General features: G+C 45.7%; 1 protein-coding gene across 1 annotated transcript in view; it reads right to left on the bottom strand.

Annotated features, from left to right (window-relative positions):
- Positions 1-13622, bottom strand: part of SLC7A14 (solute carrier family 7 member 14) — a 45593-nt gene that overhangs the window by 26415 nt on the left and 5556 nt on the right. The window contains exons 2-3 of the mRNA XM_004591308.3: positions 2518-2754; positions 908-1125 (exon numbers count right to left, since the gene is read on the bottom strand). Coding sequence (XP_004591365.2) covers positions 908-1125; positions 2518-2754 — 455 coding nt within the window. The remainder of the gene's footprint in view (positions 1-907; positions 1126-2517; positions 2755-13622) is intronic.

The raw sequence follows: 13622 nt of genomic DNA, 5'->3' as shown, positions 1-13622 counted from the left end.
CAGCCTTCAAGTTTAGGCTGTCATTAAAAGGAATGGGTTGTTTTCATGTTTTTACCCATAAAAACATAAAATAAGCATCTTTAGTTACATTAGAGAGAAGCCAGGCACAATTTAGAACCAGTTGTCAGCATAACAAACCTGCCACTCTGACATTCTTATCTTTCTGTAGCATATCCCATACCACCCAAGTCACAAAGACCAGTTTGGAAAACGCTCTTTTGGCCCAGCCCACTCTCTCACCAACCCCCATCAATTTCTTTGCCAGAAACCACACCTGTGCAATGTGAGTTATAACCAGCACTCAGGCAGCGCACCAAAGCCCCATCACATCTCTCCCACCTTTGGGATTGGATTACTCACCTGCGTCTCTTTCCCTGGGCTCCTTTACTGCCTTATCTATGTGTCTCCATCAGTCTGTCTTAGTAGCCTGTAGAAAGGAGTTGTTCTCCCACAGGCTTTGGAGTCCAACAGTCCTGGCTTTGAGTTCTTGATCTGCCACTTGTACTCTGACAGTCTAACAAGTAATTTGACCTTCTGAGTGTGAGTTCTTTTTATCTTAAAGATCTGAATGTTACTGTTTTCTTCCCAAGATCATTGGGATAATTAAATGAGATACTATACTCAAAGTGCTTAGCACAGTATCTGCATATTGAAGTGACTTAACAGTGAATATGTTATTGTTACTTGTATAAAATACAATCTCAGTGGATGCCTATGAAACAAACAAACATTTGGAAAAGAATCCCTTCTTCAGAATATTAGAATGAGATTCAGGTTTAACAGTGTTGAAGGGTGTCTCTGGAGAGGTGGGACACAGAAATATTTTCTTGATTCTCTATGCTAGGTTGGTCGCCTGGTGGAAGGCAGAGTGTGTGACAGGTACATCAGGCCTTGAGGATGAACTCACCCCTGACCAGCCATGGGGCAAGAACTGGCCCTCAGCCCAGTACTTCCCGTTGATGAAGAAGAGGCCTGCGATCATGATGAACACCCACACTGCTAGGTTCAGCACATTGAGGACGTTGTTGAAGCCCACAGAGTTCTTCACACCCAGACCCACGATGATGGTCACGATGACCGCGATCACCAGAGCCAGAAGATCCGGGTAGGATTCCTCCCCTTTCCCTGGAGGGCAAAGACAGGTGTTAGTGTTTTCCAGAGGGCAGAAGGGTCCCACCCCAGGGCCTCTGCACTCAGCTCTGGAAGGTTGGGATGTTTAAATGGACAATTACAGCAGCACCTATGCAATCCAAGAAGGCTTGGGATCAGGATGAGCTCAACAAGTTTGAGGACTCTCCACAGGTCTAAATATTGCTTGGAACTGATATTGTTAATTTTATTATGTGCACAGTTTCTATATTATTCCAGCAGCTGTTTCTTTCTGTGTGTGATTACAGAAAGAAAATGACCAGGGCTCATACCCATCCTGTTTGGTTGTGCCAGTTGGCTGGTACAGTGGACTCCTGCCCTCTGTGGTGTACAAGAGGCACTGCCTCAGCTAGAAGGGGCCCTGACTTCCAGCTGTGCTGTTGCCAGCAGCCAGCTGTGCAACCTCGCACCCAAGTTGCCTTATCTTTCTGGATGTCATCTGTTAAGTGAAAGAGCTGGATGACATGATTCTTGAAGACTCTTTCGGACATAAAGTAAGGCTATCAGGACAGGGAACAGATATGGCCTTTATCTCCATATTATATCTAACTGTCGTGGTAACTGGATGTTCTGCATTCTTGCCGGTTTTGCTGAGCTAGGGGCACTGAAATCAAAGGACTTCAAACCATGCTTTGGAGTTTCTCAGGCAAGATGCCAAAGCTTGCTCTGTGCTTGTTTAGCGTCTGGTGGGCGTGAAAGGATAGAGTTGAATATTGGGATGGAATGTGGATGGCAGGTGATGAGCCAGAGCTCACTGTGCTTATTGGGCGAGCTTCTGATCTTTCAACATTCACTCAATTACTACCCTTGCTTGACTTCCGTGAGTCTGGAACCCATTTTGTTTCTTTAGTATTTTTTTTAAATACAAATGTTTTGAAACTTAAACTATGTTTATTTATCAAAATTTGAAAACATCGTCTTGATGAAAACACCAGGCAGATTCCTTGTAGTCCCCCCACTTTTTTTCCTGGAACTGATGGTATTTTATTTTTTGACATGGTACATGTGTGGTTTATATCCTTTGATATACTGATAAGAGTTTTCACAGAAACCTTTTAAGTTGCCATCACCTAATACAAGTCCAGAACTTACTTAACTGTTTGTTCCACAGTTGAATATTTAGGCTGTTTCTAGGTTTTTTTAAAAATATATTGTAATATGGCTGTGATGAACACCTTTTGGTATAATGATTTTATGGACAATAGGATAGTTTCTTCAAAATGGATAGATTCGTGGAGGAAGGGTTACTTGATGAAAAATAAGATATTTAATGCCCTGGATGCATTTTGCCAAATTGTGTTCTGGGGGAGGAAGCCATCTTTGGCTTAGTAAGACTGCATATTGAGGGGAGGTGTTGTGCAGGCTCACCCAGACCGTTGAGGGTTCCCACGGTGTCCACCATCCAGCGGCTAATGGTGTGGTTCGCTAGGGAGTCAAACATGCTGCTCAGAGCGCTGGCGCCAGCTGCTGTGCCAATCAGGTACTCCAGGATCAGGTTCCAGCCAATGAAGAAGGCCACGAATTCCCCCACGGTGACATAGCTGTAGGTGTAGGCTGACCCTGTGGTCTTGGGAACCCGGACTCCAAATTCTGCATAGCAGACACCTGCAAGGGACAAATACAGGCAGTGGACTTCGGGAGATCAGCCAGTCCCTTGGTGATTGGTTAGTGAGTGCAGGCCAAAAATTACAGGCAAACAGAACTAATTCGACTAAACTATTGGAAACTAATCTTTATGTAGAAAAATTTCCATTTGCTTTGTGTGTCTGTTGTGTTCCTTTGGGATCAGATATTCTGAGAGGAAATGCCTGATTCTGTATGGCCCCCATCCTTGACAGCACCAGGGTTATATTATATAATTACCATCTTTCTCTTTAGTTTGTATGTATTACAGAAGGAGCTCCCTGTTTGAGAATGATGATTCCAGCAGTCTGAAAACGCTGCACTGGTACCTAGGGACTTATATAGCAATGCAGTTATAAATAAAGTATTAGTTATTAACAAAGACATTTAACACATGCAGAAGGTAATTTAACAAACATTTTAAATTGGCTGGCAGAGTGCTAAGTGCTTGCAATGACAAAGACAAATGACACACACCCCAGCCTCAAGATAGGCCAGGAAATCAGCCCATGTGGGAGGCTGCACAAACTCAGTCAGCCATGTATGAGAGCAGTAGTAGAAAGAAAAGACATGCTCAGCTCCTTGTATAAGGAGGAACTAATTGGACTAAGAAGGTAGGACAGGAGGCAGAGACATGGTGGAGAGAGACAGGATGAGGGACCGGGTGGAAGGGGGTGTGCATGGATGTGAGAGAAGACATCAGGCACGCAGCAGCATTGCATTTTCCATAGTAGGTCCAAGGTCTGCAGCCAGCAGAACCAACTGTTGAATCCTGGCTTCAGGAGGTGGGAAGCAGGACGCTGAATTTTAACAAGTGGCCCAGGTAATGTTTATGGTCACTTACATCCAGAAAGCGCTGGAAGATGGCCTCATTCTTTGATGCAATGAGAGATGCAACTAGGAAGACACTGAGAATACACCAAACTTCTGGGAGCTGAAAAAAGTCCTATTTTGTACCAGGCATTCTGTGTGGGGGGCCAGTGGGTGGGACAGCCAGTTGGAGGACAGACATAGCACAGCTTGGAGAAGACATACCAGGAGTGGGTTGTAGGAGGATGTGGGAGGGAACTCAAATAACTTTACCTTCAGTCTCAATTTTGTTAAGGGCCAGCCCTGAGATTCTCTCATCACAAACCAGGGAACAATAGTTCACTCTTTTGTGAACAGAGCAGCTTTCTTCTCCTTTTGAAGGGGGCAAATCAATGCAAGGAAGCAAAAACAGATATGTCCAAGCAATGACACAATCAATTATTCAAGGTGATGTCTTCTTGTCTCACCCTCAGTGGCATCGGCTAGCAGGATGGATCACTGGACCCACGGGACTGGGCTCCTGCCTCAAACCCACCCCTGTGTATTCAGCTTCCTTATTTAAGAAACATATTGAACTGTCTCAAGGAAGTCCTAATTCTGGCACTAGAGGACACTACCTGTTGTATTGGATTTTGCTGGCAAGTGTATTGAGCATAAACGCAACTCTACGGAAATCACCGTGTTGTGCTGCATTCTGGAGCTGTACTCAGCAAGTGAAGCCATGTGTTCCCTATCAGATGACCAGGCTACTGTTGACCTGGAGTTCCAGTAAGGGTCTCCTCCCCTGACTTTGCAGGAGTTTTCTGTTTCCTCCCTTGATGGGGGCTGCTACCTCCCCCAGCTGTTACCAGGCTTGATTCCCTCAGGTCCTGGTAAGACCATCTCTTTTGTAAATTGCTGCTTCTAACCCTGGATGTTTAAACTGCTAGAGTGAGTCTACAATTAAGAGGAAATTGTCTCCGCGTTAAGGCGGGAAGAATTCCTGGGTGAAGAGAGTACAGACTGTCAGCACGGAGGAGGAGGACCTGTTACTGCGTCCTTGGAGGCCTGGAGGACTTCTCTATTTTGAGTTGGCTCGGACCTGGGTGCTCTTTTAGTGCGGTGTGGGGAAGCATTAGGTGGCCATGACCTTCTCTTTGGTGTAGGATCCGTGGCTTCCTCCAGTAATTTCTGGGTCTTTTGAGCTTACCCTCTCCTCGTATCTCTACTCCCTGATACAAGGTTTACAAGTGGAATTTTCCCCAGTGAGGTTTTTGGAGCAGGCATGCATCTGATTGCAACTGTAATTGGGAGAGCCGATACTGTGGAATTTGCGCAATCAAATGTTCCCCCTGTGATATTTCATCTGCCAAATTAAATTTAAAAATACCGAACTCACCCTTGGAGCTCAGTGGCTAAGGGTAATTAGGGAATGGCCATGTCTGTGCCGGTGCTGTGAAGGGACAGGCCTCCGGCTGTCTGGAGTGTGAAGCAGTGGCCCTGTCTGTGCCTGGTGTCAAGGGCTTTGAGAAACTCAGGATTCATTTCCCAGGGTCCTTGACGGGGGTCTTGATGATGGTGATTTAGGGAGAACAAAAGGGAAGTCAGTTAGCTAGTAACAGCTTAAGACAATTTCTGTCCCAAGAAATCACTCTTTTGCATCCGTTATAAGGAATTTTGTTGACTTTTCAGTTCCTTCTGATTTGTTTGCGTACAGCCCTAGATACTATCTAAGCTGGCATTATCTAAGCCCGATGCTGAAGGCTGCCTGTTTAGAAACACAATATCCTGGAAGAAACCGGAAAATGTTGTCATTCATTCATTGAACTATTTTGAAATACCTGGTATGCAAGTGAGATATGTCTAAGGGTAGCTTGCTTTCTTTTCTCTTTTTAAAAAAGATTTATTTATTTTTATTGGAAAGTCAGATGTACAGAGAGAAGGAGAGACAGAAAGATCTTCTGTCTGCTGCTTCACCTCCTAAGTGGCCACAATGGTTGGAGCTGAGCTGATCTCAAGCCAGGAGCCAGGAGCTTCTTTGTGGTCTCCTACACAGGTGCAGGGTCCTAAGGCCTTGGCCTGTCCTTCACTATTTTCCCAGGCCATGTGCAGGAAACTGGATGGGAAATGGGGCAGCCAGGATACGAGCCAGCACCTGCAAGGTGAGGACTTTAGCCACTAGGCTATTTCTCCAAGCCCCAAAGTAATTTTTTAATTTCCACAAGAAATAAAAAGCACAGGAGGGGAAACCTAGGGTTTGATATAGATTATCCAAGATCTGAGTGTCCAAGAGCAAGTCAGCTACCCTCATTGGGTGAAATAGAAAAATCAAGTGACTAGAAAGGTAACACGAGCTCCAGTTTTCATTGTTGACTAGGAAAGGATGCAACCCAAAGGATTTACCAAAAAATGGGTCGGTGTGAATCTTGGAGAATCACTGTTCTAAAAGAGGGATCAATGTCTAAATAATCTTTACTTAATGTGATAATCCTTTTAGAGAACGTTTTGCCCAAGGCTTACCACTTAATCACACTTGCCTTATGCTATTTTACCAAAGTGATTTAGCATTTCTTGGTTACCCATCAAAGTGATTAGAGAGGCAGGATTTCAAAAGTATAATGAAGCAGCTGGAGAAAATCACTAGCATACAACATTTAGATGTAGGTGGCCATCAGTGAATCACTCTGTGATGCCACCGCGAGATGGAAATGTTCCCCTTGTAGTGGTGCACAGACAGGAAACCCAGGCCCTCGAGAAGCAGGGATATTTATTTCAGGGGGGCTAGAGGAAAGAGTGGAGACAGCTCGCCGACTGCAACTCTGAGGCCCTTTCCAATCAGTCACCCTCTAAATGCACTCTAAACATATCCTTATTCACGCCTGCCATATTTCTGGGGTTTTACTCCTAAATCCACAACTCTGTGGTGGAATGGACCAACATCCCGCAGTTAAACCTAGAGTGCTCTTGACACTGAAAAGAGGCCTGGGACGAGACACCTGGCGATCCTCTGATTTGAAATAAGCTCTATGTACTAGGTGATGCATGACTTTGAGAAACAGGGAAAGCATGACCTTCGTCAATGTGAAGTCCTTTCCAAGTCAGAGGTCTGGGTTCTACAGGCCTTGAGATTCCATATACCACATTCAGGTTTCAAACTGGACTATCGCAGTGCCCACCAATAGCAAAGACAACCAATGCAAGCTCCGCCTCCTCTGATCCCAGCATCCACAGCCGGGCCTGGCCTCTGCTGGGCCGAGCAGAAGGGACTTCTGAAGGAGCCGTGTGAGTCAGAAGATAAGGAAGCTTATCACAAGCCAAGAATACATGGTAACCTTGGAACACCAAGCAACAGACTGAGTCCCAGTGCTGTCTCTTCTTCCTCTTTCCCTCTAGCCATAAACAACAGAAGAAAGCATCCCTAGCCTAATGTTATCTTTACCAAGGTCAAGTAGACACTCTCATCCAGATATGTTTGGAATGCTGAGTCTGCAGAGAAGATCAACACCTGCCATGATGACATGTCACAAGCATGTGCAAACCAAGGAGCTACAACCTTCCTTAATCCCCTACATCTAAGATGTATAAAAGCCCAGTGCTGTACAGCCATTTCCCCTATTGGTCACTCTGCAAAATGGAAGTGATCCCTGGCTGTTTCCCCCTGAGGGAGCAGTTCATCAGACTCTTTCCCACAGCCATCTTTCTCAGCTCAAATAAAGACCTCCTGTGTGACTTGCTGCATCTGGTGTCTGGCTTTGTGACAAAAATTCCTAATAGTTTGTCACTCCCACGGTACCTGAAGGTAAAGAGGTTGTACCCAGAGCAGGTGTGGAGAAGAAAAATCCACCTGCCAGTTGGCAAAAGGCAGAGAAGGGGCTCTTGTTTCTTTCCTCCCCCATCAAAGAAAGCCAGTAGGTAAGTAACGCTTCTAAATATTTAGCTTGCTTCCACCTGGAGTATTATATCTAGTGGTTATTCACTCTCAAATTCCAATGACTGTCTGCTCATGGAGAGGTTTGTTATTAGCATGTAGCTTAACTTACTAATTCCCTAACCTATTTATCAATTAACTTAGCAATTTGCCAAATCATTTCTGACTTCCTAATTTTCTTCCTTTCTGTGACACACACACCGTGAAGTGCCTACTCAATCAGGTACTGCAGTGAAACCAGAGAGAGGAACAGTCGGTAACAGATTTCCTGATGGGGAAGCTCCTATATTCTAATTAAGGAGTTGCATCAACAGTTGACTCCGCACAGCTGAGCCACTCCAGGTGTTCTCCCAGGCCCATGAAGGCTAAAGGCAAAAAGGCAGGGAGCCTGGTTCTTTGTACTGAAGTGGGGAGGAAGCAAGGGAGTCTGGGGGCTTTGAAGTTGTGTCTAGGAAGGATAAGGATGAACCAGGCAGAGGGACCGGAACGTGAATTTTCCACTATGACAATGAATTCCAGCAGTAGGTAATAAAGCAACCCCGTCACTGCGGGTTGTCCAATTTCAAGAAAACCTCCACAAGCCATGAGTGTCCTTGGCCCCATGATCATGGTTAGCCAAGGAAATCGTGAGTTTCTGTTTCTGGGAGTTGCCTGCTAGTTTCCCTCTCCTCTCTCCTTGCCTCTACTCTGTCTTCCATCTGAATGAACTTGGTCACTCTGTCACTTGTCAGGAAAGCCCAGGCAGCTTTTTAAAATGTGTCTGGGAGAAAAGTGATGTGTCTGTGGATGCCTGCTTCTTTGTGTCTACCCTGAGACTTCAGATTTCTCTGCCAGACCAGTCCCATCCCCAGCCTGGAAAACTGGAGCAGCCTATGTCTAGGGGAGGGGCAGCATCACTGGTCAAGGGTAGATGGCACCATGAGCCACTGAACCCGAGGGGGCTCTAGATGAAGTTGGGTGGGAAACAGGAAGCCTTTAAATCCCCTAGCCTTGGCACCAATATATCAACATGGAAATAGGAAGGGGAGAAGCTCCTTTTACAGCCAGGGAAGTAACCCCTAAAGAGGTCAAGGTACTTTGATGGCTTATTGGCTGAACGTAACTAGCCAATTTGTTTATCCTCTGCCCCAGACCTCCCTCTATGAAAAGATTTTAGAGGTTATTGGAGAAACAGCTTCCACACAATGGTGAACTCAAGCATTATCTGGTCCTGCAATTGCTGGTTTGCAAATTTATTTATTTAGCTTATCTGAAAGTCAGACAGAGAGAGAGAGAGTGAGCGAGCAAACGAGCGCCATCTTCTATCCACATGTTCTTTCCGCAAATGCCCTGAACTGTTGAGCTGGGCCATGCAGAAGCCAGGAACACAGTTCTCAATCAAGATGTCCCACATGGGTGGCAGAGACCCAGCTCTTTGAGCCATCATCTGCTGCTTCCCAGGGTGCACATTAGCAAAAAGCCTGAATCAGGAGTGGAGATGGGAGTGGCAGCTTAACCTCCTGCGTCCACACACTGCCTCCTTCCACCCGCTGAACTTCTTGAAGTACCCTAAGGATATGTAATGTAAATGTGTAGACCTTATGAACTTTTCAGGCATGTCCTAGTATTTATTTTGGAATAAATTTGTATGTTTTATTATTTATTTTGGGATGAATTCAATAATAGTCTTTAGCTAGACTTATCTTGTGACTTTGTTTATAAAATGCCCAACTTATACTTTCTTTTTTTGTTTGTTATTTATGCTTTCTGTGAAACTATGTATTAGTTCTTTTTTTTTAATTAATAATATTGCATTATGTGACAGTTTCATAGGTTCTGGGAATCCCCCAACCCCTCCCCATGCCCTTCCCCCATGGTGGATTCTTCCACCTTGTTGCAGTATTACAGTTCAAATTCAATCAAGATTCTTTCTTTGCAATCATATACCAAGCATAGAGTCCAGCATCTTATTGTCCAGATGAATTGAACAGTTTCTTGGGGAGACCATTTCTGGTCTGAAGGTAGAGCTGGAGGCATATCATTCCAATCAATTGAGAGCCCCAACATAACATCAACAACAATTTACAACATTATGGAATTGACATGGTTTTGAGTAACCAGTATGTTAAAAAAAAAAAAAAAAAGCAAGTTCTTAACCACATCCTGTGATTAGCTCATTGACATTTCAATTTTAGTTTATATACAGAACCGGCTGCTATACACCTTAAAATGGCTATAGGGTACTATTCAGCTGTCTCGTGTCTATTTTCATTTTAGTATTTAGCCGTTTGTTGTGTTGAAGTATAATTTTGCTGAACTTGGCGGATTTTAGGATAATCTAGACTGGCTTATAACTCTAACAAGACATTTGTCGACAATTAAGGTGCAGAACATTTTGTTTTTGGAGGGGTGTGCAGAGAAATCTTCAACACCATGGTGAGGAGTGGCTAATCTTTGTGTCCCACCTAGTGAGGTCAGCTTATACTTTCTTGAACTCTCAAGGCCAATAAACAATACAATGAATTTTGCTTATGTGTGAAGCGTAGACCCACATGCCTGCTCCTTTGAAAACATTGCTAAGGATGTGTTAGTGACGAGAGCCTTCATATGGCCGAATGGCATAAATACGACCAAGAGCACATGATGTTTTTCTTGGCAGGAATGTCTCCTTCTAGAAGCCACCGACAGATACGATAGTCTCTGTTCTGTCCACTGCCAAGTCCCTTGTACGAAATCCAGCTGAAAGCTGAAAGCTGCCCATGGCTATTGCATTCATTAGGGGCTTCCTGGTTCCTTCACAGGACTAGGGAGGTGGGGCCACTAGGAAGAGCAGCAGCCCTAACTCATCTGCTGTGTACAGAAAGGTTCCCCAGTGCTCTGTGCCAAGTACATCCCACCCACCAATCCTCCCAACCCAGCAGCTGCTAACAACACCCACTTCGTAAAGCATAAATTCGATATTTACATCCCAGAGGAGGACAAACTCTTCTAGAGTTGTAAGGGCAGAGGGCAGGGAAGGAGGTGATTGGTGTTTGTAACAACAAAAGGAGAAGAGGCAGAGGCAGAAGCGTCCCCCGTTCCCAAAAGATTCTCTCCTGAGACCCCTGAGTCCAGGTCGCCGCTCTGCTCTCCTCACCCTGCCCAAGCTGGAAAGCATCAATAGCAGCCTTCTCTTAAGCATCTTGCATGTCTTTGGGAAGACCCAACGATTCCCTGGGTCTCCTCCTCCCTGGGCATCCACTGACGGTGCACCACTCACTCTTGTGACCACCCCCCCTTCTTGCCTGCTCCTCAGTGGGCACCTTGGTTCTTGCAGCACTCAGCTCTTCCACATGTGTTTGTCTGGATTCTCCAAGCTCTTTGTCTCTCTTATGAGTTCTTCCCTGTGTTCTCTAGAAGAAGTTCCTGCCATACTGAGCACACAGCTGGTGGCCAACTCCCCCTACATCTCTGTCAGGTGTCCTCAGCATGCACCGTCCATTTTACCAGGTGTGGTGGATGTAGAAGCAGCCCAGATTTTTCCCAAGTTTGTTGGAGATAATCTGTTTGCACTACCAGTGGTTTACAGAAACTCAGAGATTTTTGTTAAAATGAGCTCACCTTCTCTGAACAGGTAACTGACATCCTTCCTACGGGGCTGACAACAGAGCTCTAGATAGAAGAACTACATGAACTTCATAGCCCTTTCTCTTCTCTGGTGACAGGTGAAACCAAGACAAGGTTTAGAAATCATGTTCATGACCTAATTTGCAGAAGTTTTGATCTAGGAAAGTGTTCTCCTAATCAATCGAATAGGACGAGGAATAGGCTTTTTTGGAATCTCAATAGAGGTGAAGGTTTTCTGGAATCCTTTCATTCTCTGCGGTGAGTTTTAAAATTCTGGATCTCTGTGTGTGGGGGGGTGTTGGGGGACATGCCTGCAGGAAGTGGCACAGGACAACACTGGGTTAGGTCCATGGTTTGCGTTGACTACCCAGACAAATCATGTAACCTGCCTGTGCCTTGGTTTTGTCATCTGTAAAGGTGAGGATAACAATTGCCTGTGTTTGGGAGAGTTTGCCAGGACTGAGTGACTGGGGTTCGGCAGGTGCCAGACACCCGTGAAGCCCTCAGGAGCGTGTGTAGTTGTCATGGTGACTCGGAACACAGGACACTCGTGTCCACCCGACAGGGGACTGAGGGCTACATGAGGTGCTGGGTCCACAGTGCGTGGTGCACAGTGTTGGCTAGTCATAACAATACATAACAACAGTAAAAACTAGCATTGGTTGAGTGCTTGCTGAATCATATCTGGAAGACCAAAAAAACCAGCAGAGGTGGCTGTTCTTGTTATGAAAATTCTCAAACTGAGCTATGTATTTGGATACTGTTTGGGAGAGCAAGTTTTCCAGAGGTCTGAGGACTGGAGTGATTATTTTCTTCATCTTCTCAATTCCTCCTCACTCTGTTGATATTCCTGGCTCTTCCACTCTGTGGTGTGGCTAAGGGCAGGGCAGTTCTCTGGGGTATTCCAGGGAACAAAGCAACGCAAGCTTGTGGAATCAGTGAGTGAGCTTTGTTCACCAACAGGGGTGACCAAGGACTGAGCCTCTTGCTTCACCTCCCAAGTCTAGCTTCAATAAGTTGAGGAAGGAAAAGGGTTTGTTGTTCCAAAAAAACAAAACAAGGGAACTTGTCAGATAATATAATTTTGGAGCTTTTAGAGGTTTTTCTTTGGCCATGCACAGCTAAGCCGAGATGAAGTGTGGGCTGGGGAGCCTGTGTCTGAGCTTGGAGAAGACCTGCTGAGACAGCCAGCCCCACACGGCTCTGCAGACTCTGCTGCTCCTGGGAAAGGTGCTGGCTCGACAAAACCCTGGGTCCCTTGCCACCTCACCAGGAGCTCTGCTGTACTGGGCTCGCCCGATGGCTGATCGGAAGGTGCTAGGGGGCACGTGAGATGGCAGCAGACACAGAAGAGAAACCCCAAAGCTAATAAACCATGAAAACCAGAAGGAATACTGCTCCATGGGATGGTTCTACACTGCTATTTAGACACAATCGATGAGAATTGATTGCAATTGTTAATCTACATCTAATGAGTAAGACTTTAGGTTCCAAGGCCTCCGAGAGCTGCCTTGCTGAGATGGAAGGATGTGAGTACTGGATTCCTGCAGTCCAGATCCGAGGTCCAGCCCTGACTGGGGTAGCTTGTGGGGCCTCCAGCAAATCCCTAGCCTCTGGCTGGCTGGTCCTTATTTGCAGTACAGAGATATAGTCACTCCCTCTGCTGGGTAGGAGAGGCTGGGGAAGAGCGCCGGGTGAAAGCACCTTTTGCATGCACAGGTGGTTTCACAGCGCTCGTCTTGGTCTGGGCTGGTCTGCTTTGCCACTTGCCTGCTTCTACGCCCTTCCTCCCACCCCCTTTTTTAAGGTCCTGGGAAGTGCTGTGCAAAATTCAGTATCCTAGTCATACTGCTGTTTCCACAGCTCTCTCATTTGATGCATCGGGTTCATCCTGGCCTTTGTTCCCATGGAGGAAGCAGTTGGCTTTGGCTTGACTGTCTTGGCCGACGTGGCCATTTGGAGAATGAACTTGCAGGTGGGAGATTCTCTCTTTCTCTCTCTGTCACTTCTCCTCTCTCTGAAACTCCATCTTTCAAATAAAAAACAAGAAAGAAAAAAGCTTTAACAGAGGGAGAGAGATTTTCCATCTGCTGGTTTACTACCCAATTAGACGCAATAGTTAGGGCTGGGCCAGGCTGAACCCAGGAGTCAGGAGCCTGGAATTCTGCAATGGTCTCTGCATTGGTGGCAGGAACCGTGCTTGAGCCATCTTCTGCCACCTATCCAGCTCATTAGCAAGAAACTATCAGAAGGTGAGCAGCTGGGACTTGAACTGGTGCTCTGGTATAGGATGCAGCAACACAGATGGCAGCTTCAGCCACTGCGCCACAATGATGGCTCCATCACTGAACCTTTATAAAATGATACCTAAACTTTATGGCTTTGTCCCCAAGTCCTTCTCCTAAGAAACATCTTTGTTAAGTAAATTATCTTGAAATACTTTTGGTTGGGGGAAGATTATCTTTGGAGAATGGCCAGGATGAAATTGGAGGGTGATCAAAAGGGGACAGTGAACTGCAAGGGTGAGATGCAGACATATTTTGGAACT

The sequence above is a fragment of the Ochotona princeps genome, chromosome 3, assembly GCF_030435755.1.
Source record: "Ochotona princeps isolate mOchPri1 chromosome 3, mOchPri1.hap1, whole genome shotgun sequence".
NCBI lineage: Eukaryota > Metazoa > Chordata > Mammalia > Lagomorpha > Ochotonidae > Ochotona > Ochotona princeps.
This window is presented reverse-complemented; position numbering and strand designations above follow the sequence as displayed.